General features: G+C 37.7%; 2 protein-coding genes across 3 annotated transcripts; one reads left to right on the top strand and one right to left on the bottom strand.

Annotated features, from left to right (window-relative positions):
* Positions 1-60: 60 nt before the first annotated feature.
* Positions 61-2,663, top strand: LOC112172493 (protein NONRESPONDING TO OXYLIPINS 2, mitochondrial). Of its 2 annotated transcripts, none has more exons than XM_024309858.2 (3): positions 61-440; positions 588-706; positions 2,266-2,663. In XM_024309858.2, exons 1-3 carry the CDS (start codon positions 319-321, stop codon positions 2,289-2,291), a joined length of 267 nt encoding a protein of 88 aa, XP_024165626.1. In that variant the 5' UTR covers positions 61-318; the 3' UTR covers positions 2,292-2,663. The 2 variants fall into 2 exon arrangements, with proteins under 2 accessions (XP_024165626.1, XP_024165625.1); XM_024309857.2 differs by having other exon boundaries at positions 104-440; positions 588-763.
* A 6,172-nt stretch (positions 2,664-8,835) lies between these two features.
* Positions 8,836-10,563, bottom strand: LOC112172838 (GATA transcription factor 12). Its single transcript, XM_024310334.2, has 2 exons — positions 10,070-10,563; positions 8,836-9,813 (listed from the first exon to the last, which is right to left on the bottom strand). The coding sequence occupies exons 1-2, from the start codon at positions 10,415-10,417 to the stop codon at positions 9,019-9,021; spliced, it is 1,143 nt and encodes a 380-aa protein (XP_024166102.1). The 5' UTR covers positions 10,418-10,563; the 3' UTR covers positions 8,836-9,018.
* Positions 10,564-18,548: the final 7,985 nt, after the last annotated feature.

Below are 18,548 nucleotides of genomic sequence, written 5' to 3' on the forward strand. Positions count from 1 at the left end.
CTATGATCCACAACCCATTCTATGTCAGCCATTTTTTGCGTTTATTTTTCCCAAAAAAAAAAAACACAGAATTTAAATCCTTCTGAAGCAATCAAGTCCAGAAGTCACAATGTCAAAATGGATCAAAGAAAAAAAATTGTGAACCAATTGGAAAATATTTTCCATACAGGTCTTGACCAGCCTACACGTTGTTTAGTAATATTCCTCTGGGTAGTTTCTGGTAATTTCACCAAGATGCAAAACCCCTCTAGTGCCCAGCATCCCAAATTGCAGCCCCCAAAACCCTAAAACTTGGCCCTTTCTCTCTCGTTCTCTACAATGGCTTCTCGCTGCAGATCTTTTTCGAGACCCGCCTTTTCTTTTCTCAAATCCACCGTCAACAAACCACCTCTCAAGTCCAGACCCATCTCTTCTCTCCCGTCGATCCCATCACTCTCAAGGTAAGCAACCCCCTTCAAAACCCTATTATGAAATCCTCTATCTTTTGCAAAAATGTGAATTGGGGATTGTAATTCAGGTCGTTTTCCACAATGGGTTTGTATCAAACCAGCAAAGTTTTGACCTTTTCGACTTTTCTGAATTTTCAGGCCGGCTCCTCAGTTGGGTTGTCTTCAATCTCTGCTTCCATTTCACACGGCGGTCTCTTCAGCTCGGCTGACGTCATGCCTCGGCATTGACTCGAGGAGCTCGAGGTCGTTGTCTCAGGGTACGCTCGGTGCAAACCCAGGAGTTTGATATCTTCAATCTTTTGTATTTATTATCTGTAAGCAACTTTTTTAACTCTATAATGAGCTAGTATTTGAATCCTGAATTTGCATTCTTGTTTCTTTCGTGCTGAAATTTGCTCAAATGTTATAATTGTGAAACTGATAGGCTGAAAATTGCTAGTCTAGTATATCAGATTGACCCGTTTCATTAGTTAAGCTTAAGTCGATCTGCTTTTGTACAGTGTACACTTAAATGCTGTTGTGATTGATCAAAATTGAGAGTATGACATCTGCGTACCGCTAAAGAAAGTGTTGATACTTGATAATGATCATTTTTGGTTGCTGTCTCGCATTACATGTCACAGCTGCGAATTGGTTTATTAGTCTGTCTTCTCTATGATAATACTTTAGCTTTCGGTTAGAGTTCAATTTTTAGCGCAATCAACACCTCATATACTGGGGACGGTAGGTGTCACGTGCTACTAGTAAAATGTTTGAAATTGATTAGTTTCATGGTTTGTCCTGCTTTTTTTGCTAAAAGTAGATATGTGGAGAGCAAAACGTGGTGGCTGTACCTGAATTTCACACCTTTATACGTTGTACTCTTAACAAAATCAGTATGAAGTCTCTCAAGTGACGAGAGTAGGGAATATCCTGTATACTATACCATTTTTCAATTTTTTATTATTGAGGTTCAGTTTCTTATTGTTTGGACTTTGGAGATCTTGTGAAATTATGAATGGACTTCAGTACATCCTCCAATCATGGAAGTCTTTACTGCTTAAGTACTTAAATGCTTTCCTATTTAAGCTGAAACTAATAAGTTTCATTGACTCGGACAATTTAGTTTGAGTCTAATATCTTATTTTGGAGGGAGGGAGGCCCTTTTCTGTTATAATTAATGCTATATTGTGATCAATATTAAATGCATTAGTGATTTTTATACAATAATGTAAAACGATGGTTCCATGTTGGAAGACCCTGCAATATTACAGGGGCTGTTTCAACCGGCAATATCATTGTATCAATATCTCCTTGGACTCTAGATTAGGTGTATGAATAACTCTTAGCTATAAGATATCAGATCAAGGTTGATGTTTTCCTGTGCGGAACTGAAACAATAGTTAATGTGGTGTTTTTTTTTTTTTTTTGTTCGTGTGGGGGGGGGTGTTTGGGTGTGGCCATGCCATCCTATTTTGAAGACCAAAGAAGGATGTGAAAGGATTGAGCTTGTTTCACGAGTAATCCTTTAGGTCTCTAACTTGAATCTTAAAATTGACGAGTATATTCTTTATAGATAAATGGGGTACTTTGGGAAGCAATGAATTCTGCTTCCTGTATGATGATGTAAGGTTTATTTACCATGTCCGACTTCCAATGGATTGGCACTTACTTTTTCAGTCCAACTTCCTAAAGTTGTTAGCAATGCTTCCAATAGCTTTATCTTCATATTGTAATGCTAATAATCTATCTTAGTTAGTTGATTGATTACTAAGAATCAGCTTACTCGTTTACAGTAACAAATCTTATATATTTTCATTTTCTTGATTATATTCAGAACTAGGTCTCAGTGTGCCGCGATAATGATAAAAGATTGAAGTTGGAAGATAGAAGCCTAGACCGAGTGTCACATCACCTCTGTTATCAGCGTGTCCTTTTCATCACCTACTGGAGTTAATTTTTACAGTTCTGTAAACGGAGGATGTAGCTGCAGGAATTGAATTATCTGATTTGCTGCTATAATTGTTGAGATTGTCCTTCAAATTTGTTTCACCTTCCAGTGGAATTCCCCATGGCACCAATGTAGTACATTGTTGTTTCTTTACTGGAAAAGAAAATAAGCTCAGAGCACTAAGATTTGGCGTGTGTTCTAAGTTCCAGTTAAAGATTCCTTATTCGTTTAGCTCTTTGAAGTTTGAATGAAATAAAAATGGGCAAAAGGACTGTCGCCACGTAGCAGCGTATTTGATAAGATAGAATAAGCTTGAAACAACGTGAAGTGCAGGTTGAGGATACATATTACATGGGCGGTAGGGTGATAATGTCCAATGTCTCCCATTTATTTGAGAAAGAGTCTTGGCCTTAGCGCCAAATGTCTCCATGATCACAGTACACTTGCGTGTTGGATGTGGGTCTCTATCTCTTCCCACAATTCCTTTGCACCTGCACAAAGGTCACTTCCATTTTTTTTTTTTTTTTCGGGAGAATGAAGGTCACTTCTTCCATACGCAACTATACATGAAGCAAGGGTTAAGTAAAATGATCATTGTGTGGTTTTTGATTTAGCGTTCTGTGTTTCCTAAAGATTGCAGGGTTTAGTTAATTTCGATCCCAGATAAGTTAATTGGGTTTAGAAGAAGTGTGTTATCCGCAAACCTTTTGAGATTGTTGTTTCAAATCACACATCTACTTGTCCAATCTCAACTGTTTAACACCCACTGCTATGTGCATGGCTCAAATTGAACAGTAGCACCCACTGTCTTTAGAAGCTAGCCCTTTCTGATTTCTATAAGCACTGGTCCAGAAGAAAACTTAACAACAAGATCTTTCCAATTTGATGGTCTTTGATTCGTTGAATCCAAATATTGATCTGTATCTGGTACCAACTAGTTGTATCACTTGTATGTATGAAAGTTCTACCATGTGTCATTGGTAATCAACTAATGGTGTTTCTTCATTTGGACCCTCACTGGTTACCATGTTAGGGCAATTGAGAAAAGCTTTAGCTCATAAAAAAAAAAACAAAAAAAAAAACTCAAAAGCTACTGTCACCAAGTCACTGTCAGAAGAGAGGTAACAGTGGAAAAGGGAGACAGACCCTTTATAATGAACATGGAAACATATCCCCCATGCATGGAAAGTGGAAACCATTAGTTCGTTAAAATAGGACTAATCTGATGATATTACACCGATATAGCCAATGATCTTAAAATAGACTATGCTTCTCTTTACTTGATTTGATCGTCTCAGAAGTGAGAGTGGAGTTGCTTTTTCTTCCATACAGAATATATTTGATAGAACTCACATTTCATTAATCCCAATACATTAGAATTCGTTTGATACAAGGCATATTTTGATGTAGTGTTTAATACTATTTTGTTGTAGAATTTAGTTTCACAATACATAATGTTAAATCTCGGAAATTTCTTCTTCAAGCAGTCATGGAAATTACAATAAGTAAAAACCTGGATTACATAACTAATACAGCTCGATATCTTCCTGACTTCCTTGATTCTTATATTCCTAGCCTTTGGACCATGATTCTTCTTAGATCTCTATTGTGTAAGTTATCGATCATTTCACCTTCCTCATTCTCTTGCAAGTCACATAACTTACCCTCTTCTTCACACTTTTCATAAGTTTTTTTTTGTTTTGTTTTTTAGTGGAAGACGTCAATAGAACCAACACACACACTTTTCAGAAGTTAAACTGTGAAACACTAATCAATCCGACGTAATTATAAACACAAATCAATCCAAAACAAGAAATGGAGTAATTTCCTTGTCTATGACCCCAATAAATTTAATATAATTTCCTAATTAAGTAATAGAGTGCAGCTTTAGAACAATATTAATATTAATGAACTTAACTGGTGTCTGGTGTCTGTGTCAGTGATGGCATCATAAACCAGAGCAGTGAGTGGTGCATGAGGACATGAAAAAGAGGCATGTGATCGCCGCAAACCTTGCTTCACAAATCACACTAACGTACAAATATATATCGGATCGAATAATTAAGTTCTGGAATTTTGAAATATCATTATTCCCACCACTGTGATGATACGTACTGCCATTAGGTTTGCTGGTTTCCCTCTACATTATCTTTATTCTTTTAACTTAAATATGTTCACTAGCGATAAGATCAAGTAATACTACAGGAAAATATATAGTACATAAGGCATCTTAAATAAAAACTAAATCATATGACATTAATCAATTTATAATGAACTTAACAGACCTTTGGATCAGCGTTGCCTAGGATCTGCATAATTGTTTGCATTGACAACCAGATACCACAATTAATATAATGCACTCCTACAAATCATAAAATTATAAATGCATACTATAATTATCTAATAGCATAACTCCCTCAAACATTGTACAAAGACTGATTCGTCAAGTGACTTATAAGACATTGGCTCTTAATATTTCACGAAAACTAAATCTAAACGCTAAATAGATAACCGAATGATAACATGCCGTTAAGAAGATAGATATGAATTGTATTACTAAAGTCTTTGGCCCTAGACTTATGCTGAAATTCATCCATAGGTAATGAACCCACGTGCAATATTATAAATTGGAGTGAGAGGGTTTTGCGAAATACATGCATGTTCAATCATTTTCTTCTCTTGATTGCAAAATTCTTTTTACTTGATTTTCTCGAAGTCTTAAAAAGTGGTGAGAAAATTTGTGCAAGAATCTAAGTAACAAAATTCGCCAACCGGATTTTGTGCATCAGAAAACGATGTCAAAATATCTGCTACCCAAATCTGCCTTTCTTTTCTAACATTCTCTGCTCCTATGGTTAATCCCCACTGGCCACTACCAGTTTTTTTTTTCACTGAAATTTATGCACATAATAATATATGACATTATTTTCATTTTAAGTACTATTCAATTTCTCCCTCACGTGCTCTTCAATTTCTCAACTAAAATGTCTACACTATTCTGTAATAATAATAAGGATTCAATATTTGTTATTTCATGTACTTTGCTCTAAAAAACAGTTCAGTCCCTCATCTTTTAAATTAAACAAGTTAGTCGTTGTTCTCTTGAATTCTCACATAACAAGTCCAAAAAGACTATTATACCCCTTACTTTTTTTTTCCTCTTTTTTTTTTTTCTAATTTCTCCCTCTCTTTTTTCTCTCTTTTTATTTTTTAATCCTTTTTATTTATTTTCTCTCTCTCTCTCTCTCTGAGCCCAGATCCATGGTGCCTGTCGATCATCCTCGACGACGTCGTCACCGGTAGACAAGACATTTGATCACGCCTTGATCGAGGGCAACCTTAACCCTACCTCTCACCTCGTTCACTCTCTCAAATTCTCATGGAGATTTCCAGAAGCCTCGCTTTTCCGAACACCCATCCCATGCCTAACCTAGCTCAAAAGCTTCCGCCAACGACTCCAATACTGGATCGCTAAAAAGCCCTGCTCAAACAACGGGATGACGACCTGAGGGTCTTGCCCAAGGACAACGAGCCGTCACCGAGCACGAATGAGATTATACAGCTTTACGTCACCGGAGTCACTCCAATTCCTCTTCTCATCACAAATGCCTCGCCGCCGAGGATTTCACCGGAATCGCTATCCTCACCCTCCTTCAAATGTGTTCCTTCTTCTTCTCTTTCTTCCGTGTCAGAAAGACATGACTACCTCTCGCCGGAGATTGGCGAGAGTCAACCCAAGAGGTGTTCTTGATGATCTTCTCTAGGGCTGGAGAAATGACCTGTCGAAGACAGGAATAGGCTTCCGAAGAAGCCATTCCCGGCGATGCCTACGAGTGGTGGCAGTGGCGGGACGGACTCAGTGAGCCTGATATGGAGAAATGGCTAGTGTTTCCGATTGCAAATTGGGAATCGATGTGGCTCGGTGAGTTGACTCAGTGGCGGAGAGAGAGAGAGAGAGAGGTAGAAAAAATAAATAAAAAAGGATTAAAAAAAAAAGAAAAAAATGGAAGTGAGGGGTATAATAGTCATTTTGGACCTATTGTGGACCTGTTGTGCGGGAATTAGAGAGAATAAGGACTATCTAGTTTAATTTAAAAGGCGAGGGACTAAACTGTTTTTCAGGAAAAAGTTTGAGGAGTAACAAGTATTTAATCTTAATGCTACTAAGCAGGCTGTCATTCCCCATACTTCCCAATTGGGTCGTGTGTATGATGACATCATAGAAGGATTGAATTTCATTCCAGGTTCTATATTCAAGCATGCTTATCGTCAAGCCAATTGCGTGGCTCACTGTTTAGCTTCTTCTGCTTCTCTGTCTAGATCTTCTTTAGTTTGGGAAAACATTCCCCCAAATTTTATTCTTAATGTACTTTCTTTTGATTGTAATTTCATTTACGTATTGAATAAAGAGTTGACAATTTCCCCTAAAAAAAAAAAGTATTTAATCCTAATAATAATTACTAATATTGACATGTTGTTGCCTAATTATTTCATGGGAGAGGTCATAATTAACAGAGGTTAGTTTCTGTAAGGTGAAGAATAAAGGACAGTTTTTAGTTTTTACAGAGGTGGAATAATATTTTTGATGTCAAGCAAATTATGATTAGGTTGGGAGACCTTAGCTATCAATCTATCACTTGGAAGATGTTGAGAGTGTTATTTCAGAAGAACAAGATAACATGATTATCTCTCACCAAACACCAGCTCAGTGGGTGCACATTTGGACAACTATATCCTACAAAATATTCACCATTCCATTTCAATCACAACTCACAACTCACAAGGCCCCATAACCATTGCTTGCATGTGCTATGCCATTACTATCTTAATCATATGTAATTAATTTGTACTGAAATGCTAATGTTATGATTGATTCTCAAAATTATGATATCAATTTGTCAATTTAAATTATCAATCATATGAAAATATCTCCTGTTATCGTGTATTTAATAATATCAAACTGTCAATATAAATTATTAATTTAATGAAATACGTTGTTTATAGGGATGGCAAAAATCCCCAGAGGGGCGGAGCTCCATTGGATACCCGCCCCTGATGGGGGGAGAATTCGGGGACAAATGGGGAATGGGGATGGGGATCCCCAATCCCCGCTATCTAACATTGGGGATGGGGCGGGGATGGTATTGTGATCCCCATCCCCAAACCCGCCCCAATAATACATACATATATTTAACTACATATATTTTAATTTATTTTTTATAATATAAATCATAAATATATACATTTACTACTTTACTTTAATGGCTACACTTTTACTTTAATGATGTTTTGACTTTTTCACTCAATGAATTATGATTTATGAATTTAATCATGTTTTAAATTTATTTGTTGTAGATTTTGATTTTAAAAAAGGCAATACGAGAAAAAAATATTTTATTTATTAAATTCTTATTGGGGATTTGGGGCGGGTTTGGAGGTTTAGTCCCCAGTGGGGATGGGGATGGGGAATCCCCAATATAATTTTATTGGGGATTGGGGCGGGGATGGGGGTAGAGAATGACCCCGGGGATGGGGATGGTATTGTGATCCCCATCCCCAACCCGCCCCATTGCCATCCCTAGTTGTTTAACATCGTAGATGTAAGATTCATATAAAAAAAAACATGTTAATAGGTGGAATAAGATCATTTTATCCCGGTTGAAGATGATCTTCAAAATATTAATGAGAATTAACCATTTCAATGATATAATATCTTTACACAGAAAGAACCTTCCCCTATCTTAAATTTTGTAATTTCTAATATCATGTACTCAATCTTTCATCAATTGTAGAAGCAGGTGGTCGGGTTTCTATGTCATTATTCATCACTTAATATTTACGATTTAATTCCACTATAAATATGTGCTAAATCATCACTTTGTGGTTCTACAATTTTTTGGCCATTTTCTCAAAGATCTTGATATTTTATCACGTATTGAGCAATAATTCGCGAGATAAACAACTAGTCGTGATCGTGTATATTTGATACACTTTCACTAAACAAAAATACAAAATAGATAGAAACATTACGCTTCTACTCGGGAAATAAAGATGAGATCATTATTATCAAAACTGAAAATGATCATCCTGTTTGAAACCCATTTGAAGCCTCCAAACGTGGTAGGGGCAAATGAATAATGTCGTATCGATGGTTCTGATTCTGCTTCAAATTCATTTACCTTATGCATGGGACCATGACAACACAAAGACTCATATAGACACAGAGAAGAAGCCACCTTTACTACTATTAAGCTCTCCTCATCTTGTAGTTTTGTGTTAGTTGGCCATCAATCATCAAAACTTACTACTAATTTCACATGAAGTAACTTATGTTTTCATACCATGTATAATTAGCTCAATCCTATTATGCAGAGGAAAAAGCAAGTGAAAAAAGTAACATTTTCTTTCTTTTGTGGGAGAACATTAGTTGTATTCAAATGGAGGAGCCACAATGCATTAACATTAAGGAAGTCTATGATGGAAATTCAAAATTTAAGTTAGGAAAATTTGAGAAAAAATAACATTACGAAATTGTCTAAATTAACCCAACAAAGAAAAAAAGAAGAAGTAGAAGATGAACTGGGGCCGCTAAATTAACCTCGAAAACTTGCCTAGCTTAGCTACTCTAGCATCTCCACACTAGATCAGCTGCCTGAAATCGGGCCCCACGTGTTGGTGAATCAAGTAATCACCGCCATTAACGTCGAAAATCATGTTGGGATTATGGTGGTGGTGGTGGTGCGGCGGTGGCTGGTGATGAATGTACTGGTGCTGAGCTCTCACCATCTCTTTCTGCCGCCGCAGCTCCAGCACCTTACGGTGCGAGTTGGAGTGCTTCGTTAGCACGAAAGTCGGGCTGGCCGCGGGCCTGTACTCAGGCACGAGCCGGCCCGACTTATACCTGACTCCGCAGGCGTTGCAGAGCGTCTTCGGGCCCATGGGCCCTGTCCGCCACTGCGGAGTCTTTTCCGTTGAGCAATGCAGACACTTCCGGCCGTCCCCGGGCAAGGCGGCGCCGCCTTCTGGATTCTCCTTCTTCTTTGGCGCGGCCTTTAGTGTCTTCTTGCCGACACTAGACTCCACCGGAGGCAGCGACGGCGGTTCGGAAATGACGACGTCGGACGACTCCGGAGAGGATTCTTTAGGCGTGAGAAGGAGGAGGCGGGAAGTCCAGTTGCACGGGGCTGCCCGGGACCGTTTACTCCGCGCCTTGGCGGGTACCGAAATATCCGAGTTGAATATCGGGTTGTTATTATTGTGGTTGCTGATGATGTGGTTGTTTGGGTCAGGTTGGAAGTGGCGGGTCTCGGAGGCGGCCTCGTCGGGTCGGGCTTTCATTCCGGATATGAGCTGCAGCTTCTGGAGGTCCTCGCTGGAAAACGACTCCTCCGAGAAACTCGAGAGCTGCCATTCGAGCTCAGCTAAATCGTCGTACTGCCCAAAAAAAAAAAAAAAACAGTTCAAAAATTTTGCATCAGCTAACAATATTCCAAGTCTATGACCGAAATTTTCAATTCAAATTTCGAAATTGAAAGGAGCCCATTTTATCGCCAAGTGCCAAATACGTAACCACCTCGAGAATTCACGTAGCTTTTGTCGTCTTGTTTTTTTTTTGGGATTGAAAAGCATAACAAATTCAAAACCCAACCAGAAAAGAAAAGAATAGAGAATTAAAAATATATAGATATACCGGAACGCAGAGGTCACTGGAGAAGGGGACTTCGTTGAAATTCCGGCTTCCGAAATCGGCGGGGAAATTGGCCGGTTCGCAGCCGGATAAAGAGGAAGAATTGCAGCTGCTGTCGATGACGGTGAGGGTGGAGGAGTCTGTGGAGTTTCCGGTGACGTTATCAAAAGCAGCAGCAGCAGCGTCGGTAATGACAGCGTCGTCGTTAGAAAAGTCAAGAAGGTCCTCCACCATGAAACCGTCGCCTGCACCGGCGCCATTGTTGGCCTTGGTGTTGTCGAAAGAGTGTCGCTGCTTTTCGGTTACGAATTGTGGGCAGAAGCTGTTCTGAAAATATTCGGGTGCCTCCATAGCTCAATCGGATAGAGCGGTGTTGTGGATTTTTGGTTAAGGCAAATGATGAGGATTGAGGAGGAATGAGGAAGGAGAGAGAGAGAGAGAGAGAGAGAGAGATAGTCAGTGAGAAAATAGTGTAGGAAGAGCGAGAAGACGGACACCTAAAATGGTGGGATTTTGACGAGGGCAAAAATAAATGCCCCCGTATAAAATTGATTAAAGTAAAAAAGTAATATTTTTTATTAACTTCTCTACAATTTTAAAGCCTCTTTATTTCCCAGTTCGGAAAGAAATCTCCCCCAAGTTACTTTCCTACCCTTTTTGCTTTACCTACTTTGCCCTTTCCTTTTATTGACCAACTGCTGCTGGTTGTGAAGCGTTAAGGTCATTAAAGTAAAATTAAAGTCCTGGAGGGACCCGCTCTTTGTTTAGGTTATGAAATCAGACGCACGTGGATGCATGATTACGGCCATGATCACCGAGTAGTACAGCAATAATCACGGCATGTACTTCAGGAGTTCAAGTACCGGTAGCTGATTACAGTGCCAGTTAACCGGCAGAAGGGTAGAATTGGAAATTTGCTATCAACTGCCGGTAATAGTTGGAGGGTAAAAGTGGAAAGTGGAGGTGAAATTAAATTGGGTAATTAAGCGGAAATAGAGGTTAAACGTGATTAAAGTGTTAAAATTCAACCCCTTAGGAATCGATCTAGCAGGTTTGTCGCTGAGCTTTGTGCCATTAGCGTCCAAGTTCACAGACCGATTCCTCTGCTTTAATTTTTTTTTTCTGGGGAGACGTGCTTTTTTATTTTATTTTTAATTTTAACCCAATTTTCTAATTGATTGCTTTTATAATAAGGGTTTTAACTAATCCCTGTGCAGGTTGGTTTAATTTATTGAAACCCTTCAGTTGTAAGCACGACGGTTACAGCTCAACTTCATGGAAATGCACGGCGGAGATCTGCCCTAACGTGTCACCCTCTTCTTGGACCCTCCCATTTCGGATTTCACATTTTACCTCACCTTGCCGCGTAGGATTAGGAGCGAGTCTACTGTAAATATATAAACCACGTTCTTTTTACTAGTGACCACAGAACATTAGTTGAGGTGGTAACAATGACTAGTAGCTCAAGTGGCATTAATAGGGGTTGGAAAAGGTTTACCTTATAAGTTCGTATTCGCTCAAGTAATTTTTATATCTCTTCGATTAACAATTAAAAGAGTTCGAACAATAAAAAAATGAAAGATACTAGTAGTTATATATAAATATAAATGAAGAATTATGTGATATTACAACAGTATCATTCAATACTCTTAGTGTTTGTGCGTCAAGTTGGATTATAAATTATATAATATTACTTAATTAAAAATTTATGTACATGCATGGGTGATCAATTTGGTTATCAGAATCTAGCAGTAATGTTCACCTACGTACTCATTTACTGGGCAAAGAACTTGCATCCAATAGTGAAAACTTAAAATAAATCAAATGGTGAAAAAAATTATTTTATTTTGAGTTATTTTATTTTTATTATTAGATCTACTAATTGAAAATCTCCCCAATGGAATAGAGACGAAGTGAAAAATATTACAATGAAGTCCACCATGGCAAAAACATTTGCTAAATAGAGGTGTAACCGTTGCAAAGATATTTGAGTATAATTTCTTTGCTCAACGTACACCAGTGCGTAATCTAGGAAAGAACACCCTAGGTAGCTAGTGTTACTAATTTTCGAACTCTATCCTATATGATTACATATACTTCTAAAAATAAAAAATAAAAAATTACAGCAGTAACTATCAGTCACAGAAGTTACTAGAATATACATGCATGTAATTTTAGACTTTGACGACGTTAATCTAATGGTGAAAATAGAGTTACATGTCGACCATGTCACCACGTGGCAGACATCGAGACGTGAAGGATGATCATTGTGGGCCCGTAATTGATGAGTCATGATCCCGAGGACTCCTCCTCGGTAGGATGAGGCTGTTGTTTATTTATTGCTGCGGAGATATTTATATTTTATATTTTATATTTATCCTTTGGTTTTGATATTTTTACTTTATCTCGCTTTTTTGCGTGAATTAAAAGAAAAGCCTGAAAAAGAGAGGGTACCTGGACCGTTGCTTGGCTTAGAGGGTTTCATTTTTAAGAGATTTTTTTGGGTCTTCAATGTTATTTTTCTTTTTCAGGAAAAAAAATATAAAAAAAGTCAATATAATTCGTGAAATTTTTTTTAAAATATTTGAGGGGGTATTTAGGGTGGGGGTCCAGCAGACACGTGATAGAGTTGGGTGCAGTGTCAGCGAGCCATGTGAGTGGTTTGCTCGTGTCAAAAGCCAAAACCGACGGTGGTCAATGACACGCGGCGGGGGTCTATTGCGCAGTGATGCTTCGACCGGATATGTTAGAAATTTGGGCGTACAATTCTAATCGTATCCCATACATGGTCCCGTCGCATTTTTATATGTATACGATAACGTGAGAGCACGTGTCGGTGGGTGTCACGTGAGGAGTGGCTAATGCACGTGTTTTCCTAATTGAGACTCACAGTCGGCCAGTGAGAGCAAGTCACGTGGTACTTCTGATTCTGCTTTTACCTTCGCGGTTGGGGGTGAATTTGATTACTGTAAAAAAACTAAAAATAACTGTCGAAAAGTGGCAAAGGTGTAGTGTAATGAAGAAAGAGGTTGCATGGCGAAGTTACTTGGGAGCTTTACAGAGTGCATTGCATGTTGAAAGTTACGAACTTTGCCAACCTAGCTCCTTCTGGTGCTATGGGTGTTTCTTCCAGTTTAAGTCTGTTTAAGCCTTTTTAATACTTGCAAGTGAATGCGCTAAAAGCAAGTTCATGATAAAAAGGACGAGAGTGAACCCCCATATATACGTTTAGCCTATGTAGCAATTAATCAATGGGTCATTATGTATAAATGTCGATATCCTACGCATTTTGAGCTTTTTGGTTATAAGAGGATATCTCCGAAAGTTTGTTTAAAGGTCTTGATATCATTATTTGTGGTATTATTAGTATGATCTCGTATAAATATATTAATAACGGTTTAGTTCTCTCATATACGTAGCACACAATATAATTCTAAATGAAGCCACTTTAAACGTTTGGATATATATTACAAGTAGAACTAATAGGAGTCAAGAGGGCCGTACTTGTCGAAACCAGATATTTAACAAAAGCAAATATTTGCTTTTGAATTCCTTTATTTTCAAATGATCTAGTTTTTTATCCTACTCCATGTGATCCAATGTCATAGACGAAAATATAGTACTGCAACAACAGGCCCATAACACCTACCCCAAAACAATATCAGGCCCTTCACACCTACTTATATCTCTGCCTCTGATGTCGAGATCAGATGCAGTTTCCTTGGCCGGATAGTGTGTTGAGAGTTTGAGACTTAAGACTTCAGAGAGAGAGCTACGCACAGAGAGAGTTTTTATTTTAGCCAAAATCACATCAGATGCAGTTTCCTTGGCCGGATAGTGTGTTGAGAGTTTGAGACTTAAGACTTCAGAGAGAGAGTACGCACAGAGAGAGTTTTTATTTTAGCCAAAATCATACTTACACTATTACACAGTTACAATCTTCGTGTTAGCATGAAAAAGATCATATTATCGAGAATGATTTTAGCGCTTCAGGTGTATTGATGTGGTACGTACTACCACAAACTGAAAATTCAATCTCATGCATTTCAAAAAAAAAAAAAAAATTCTCATGATCGAGTACCACCTTACTTATTTTCATTATACATCTCTCACTTAAGAGCATATAAAAGAACATTTCAGATATTTAAATTCGGAATGTAGAACATGCATAAATTAATAACAGAGCAACCCGTGATTGATTTTATTATTTATTTCTTAATGACTACATAGGATTAGAAGATATAGGAGCTTTCAAACTCAATGAAAAAGTATGAGAGGCTCATTTTTATTAAATATAATCTATTGGACGCAATCGCATAAGCCATTAACACAATCAAGATGATATGGTGGAACGCAAGTGTTTGTGTTTGCATTAATCACTAGCACCGGAACACTATACGTTCTCTGGAAAATTAGCAGGTGCTGTTGCAGAGCCATCTTGAATAGTGTGGGATACTTGACACGTGCATACGCCATTAACACACAAAACAAAGCTTCCAGCTCATGAAGTTCTTTTGCAGTCTGAGTTTTTATGGCAAGTCTCCACAGTTTTTGCTTCTGAAAACTGTGAGAATAGGGGTAAACCTGCGCGCACAAAATTAGTGTTAATTTTGTAATCCACACAATTGTTGTGTCATGATCTTTAACATTAAACATTGCGCTATATATTGAAACTTACCAGAAGCAATGACAAAGAGAATGAACATCCAGCTGATAGCCTTCTTGATTTCCATATCACCTAGCTAATCTAATTTTGAGATTTTTTTCTTCTTTTCTTTCTGTAGTATCTGTGAAATCTTCGGAATTTGGGCTATATTTATATAGGGGCTATGGTCTTGATGCCAATTAAATATTTGGAATTTATGATATTTGTGAATAATTATGTTAATAGTAACAAGTTAATGTTGGCAACTGTTTTTTATTGAAAGTAAATAGTAGTGATTAATTTCGTATATACCTTTTACTTATTTGGAGATTCTATTCTAAATTAGTTTTTTTTTTTAAAAACAAATTTGCTTTATATAGTAATGCAGCAAACGAGAGATCCTTGAAATTCATGTATGTGATGACTGAATACATGAATACCATTTTGCTTGAACAGATTTTATATGAAATGGTCACTGTTTTCCTCTTTAATTTTGTTCACTTTGATTTATTGCTTTTAATGTCTTGTTCAATTCAAGAATATAAGCTGTTTGTAATTATGAGAAAATGTTCTAACACCTATGGAAAAAAAAATGAAGCTAAAACTAAAAAGCAACTCTTCCATGACGGTTATGTTTTTTCTTTTTTAAAGGGGGTTAGTCGGCTGCCCTCAAGCCTTGATTTTTTTTTTTCTTTTTCTCAAGCCTTGATTAATAAAATGCATAATACAAGGGGGTGATATAAAGCCTGAACCTCAGATTACAATCATCATCAAGAGAACATCCTGAAATAATACTAGAAGTCTCTACAAAATCTATGTATTCTAACAAGCACCAACTAGCAATAGTGCACGAATGACTATTCCATTTACTTTGACAAAGCGGTGACATACCAGAAAGATAACTCTATCACAAAGAAGCATCATTACAAATAACACAGTTTTCCCACTATGTTGCTGCACGGAAATAAATCCGGCGAGACATGACGGTTATGTTTGAGTTCCCTACTTTTGTTACATAAGACCATTCATTTGAAATTTTGAACCCCAAGATCCTAATTTTATAGTCATTAATTTGGAAACAATTATGAATTATGTGAGCCAAAAAAGATTTTGGAACAATGATGCAGAGAAGTTAATCTACTGTTTGAGATATAAAAATTAATTAGGTGTGCATAGGATCACAAATTGAAGCAGGTGTAAATAAAATGCCTAGCTGCAAACCTGAAAAGCCTAAAAAACGATGTGATGGTAGCTAATACAACATTTCCCTGAATTTCAAATCTGCCTAGTTGATGGTGTGATAAATGGGGTGTGTGTGTTTGGTGGAGTGGTAAGGCTTTGGTCTCATATATATGAGGTCAGGAGTTCGAGCCCCATCAAAGGTGGGAATGGGGTGGGGTTTAAAAAAAAAAAAAAAAAAAAAAGATGGTGTGATAATGTCCTTTTCGAATTCTGATATAGGTGTCCATAGCCTATAGGAAGAACAAGACACTTAGGACGATGAGGCTAGCCTGCCATTTTGCCATAAAGACTTTATGCGGCCATCATTTCCTGTTGTTCAAAGGAATCAAGCAAAGTTTATGTGACCTAGTGAATAAGCAAAGTCGGTCATTATTGGCCTGTGCTATTGGTATCGATCTCTCTTGTAATTTCAACATTTCAAGAAAATTTGTGCGCCTAAAAGAATGTTAGTATTTAAAAGAATTGTGATGCTGTTTGAAGCGTTCAAGATTTTCGATGAGAATGGAGATTGGTTTAGCGGGTGTGGATTGTTTGAGAAAGTGGTGAAGAAGAAAAGCTTGAAGAAGAAGAAAAAATGCAGAGAAAATAGAGAGACTATGCTACTGTATTGATCGAATGAATTGAAAAGGGTTACAACAGCAACTTATATAGTTTCTGGACACATGTACAATAGCTATAGATTTGGTAAAAATGCGGCAAGTTTTACTCTCTCTGTTAACACCCCTCCTCAGCTTGATGGGTGATTTGGAGCATCAAGCTGCTGCAAAGAACACAAACCTTTGGTGAAGATATCAGACTTGATGCTTCAACCAGGAGGAATGATTGGCATGGAAGTACAGAGATTTGGTTGAGCATTCTGAGAGTTGTTATTTGACTTCTGTTTATCTCTGCAAATTTTGGCAATGTGTCCAGGCCTCCTGCATATTTGGCATTCCACATATGAGCGCAAAGCAATATTCTGAGGCTGAGAGTTTCTATGATAACATCTTTGTGCAAAGTTTCTATGATCTTTGAAATTTCCAGCAATCTGAAACTGTCTTGTGTTATTTTGTAAGAAGCTACCATATCGTCGTGATGAGAAGCCCTTATTCAAATTCTGAGAGTTGCCTTGTTGCTGGTGTTGGTGCTGGTGTCGACCATTTTACCTTTGTGCTCCATTGCTAATTCCATTACCATAAGATTTTTGCAGTCCTTCACTTTGTGCAATGAAACCAATAGGTTGAGAGAAACAACAATAAACATTTTGATGTGTGGTACTACTGTATGGTGCAGACAAATAGCCAACTGGAGATGCATTACACACTGATGCACTGTTAATCAAATAAGCAATTGGAGGCACACAAGATCCAGGTTCAGAGACATAGGTACCATTGCTCATCATACCATTATTCATCATTGCATTGGCGTTGAATGCAGATTGATATCCAACATAGGGAGATAAGGCAGGTGCATTTATAAATCCAGGATTGAAGGTCATTGTGGTGCATGAAGGCACATATCCAATTTGAGTAACAGGACTAATAGCAATAGTGTGGGATGCATTATGTACATTAAGATGGGAAAAACCAAAAGGTGTGGAGTGAGCACCAAAAGTAGGACTAAGCACACCTGAATTATATGAAGACTGATGATTTATAGGAACATTTGGAATAGCAAATCCAGAGCTTGACATCATAGTATTTTGTGGTTTGGCAAATCCAAAGTGTGCAGTGGAGGCAGTAGGTGAAGTAATATAGTTATGGACACTTGAAACTCCAGGGATCATATTAACATTATGATAGTACCTGTCACCGACTGTGTGAAAAAGGCCTATGCCTTGATTCCTCTGATGAAAAAGTCTTGTAAAAGGCAACTTGTAGGATCCGTGAGTATGTGTACTGCCATGATGAGATTCAGAAAGTGGACAGGCTTGGTTCCTTACAGCTTTTGATGTCGTAGGAGCAAAGGCAATGATCTTTCGTTCTTGATCAAGATCAGCTTCAACATCTAAGAGTAGTGTACGAAGTTCTGGTAGAGATGTAGCTATTTCTCTAGTACGAATTATCAATCTGATAGTTGCGAATTCAGTAGGTAGCCCATCTAAGATCAAATTCACCATTTCGTCATCAGGAATGAAAACTCCAGCTAATGAAAGTTTATCCCAAATAGCTTTAAACCGTTCCATATACTTGTTAATGCTATCTTTACCTTTCCGAATTTTCTGCATAGAGCTCTGGAGCTCGAAAGTTTTTAACTTTGAAAGTTTAGCATATCTCTCCTCAAGCAAAAACCAAACTTCTTTTGAGGTTTTACTCCCAACAATAAATGAAAGAGCATCAGATGACAATGTAGCAGCTAGTAAAGTAATCAAGGTAGAGTCATTCTTCCTCCAATCCTTATACTCTTGTGTAAGCTCTGGCTCTGGGGTAAAACCAGCGTCATGTGCAACTTTGTATTGTGGCGGACAAGGGACAGACCCATCAATATATCCCATTAGGTCACAACCCACCAACATTGATTCCAACATAAATCTCCAAGATACATAGTTAGAATCATCTAAGCGTACTCTGATTAGATTGGTGAAGTTGGAGAGAAGACAATTCTGTAGCAAAGTGT

The sequence above is a fragment of the Rosa chinensis genome, chromosome 6 (genome assembly GCF_002994745.2).
Source record: "Rosa chinensis cultivar Old Blush chromosome 6, RchiOBHm-V2, whole genome shotgun sequence".
Classification (NCBI taxonomy): Eukaryota; Viridiplantae; Streptophyta; class Magnoliopsida; order Rosales; family Rosaceae; genus Rosa; species Rosa chinensis.

What these genes read in the sequence shown, in the direction of transcription:
- LOC112172493 (XM_024309857.2), top strand. Translation starts at nt 319, where the DNA reads ATGGCTTCTCGCTGCAGATCTTTTTCGAGACCCGCCTTTTCTTTTCTC. An exon ending in TCGATCCCATCACTCTCAAG is followed by an intron (nt 441 to 587) that starts GTAAGCAACCCC and finishes CTGAATTTTCAG; the next exon opens with GCCGGCTCCTCAGTTGGGTT.
- LOC112172838 (XM_024310334.2), bottom strand. Translation starts at nt 10,417, where the DNA reads ATGGAGGCACCCGAATATTTTCAGAACAGCTTCTGCCCACAATTCGTA. An exon ending in CCAGTGACCTCTGCGTTCCG is followed by an intron (nt 9,814 to 10,069) that starts GTATATCTATAT and finishes TTTTTTGGGCAG; the next exon opens with TACGACGATTTAGCTGAGCT.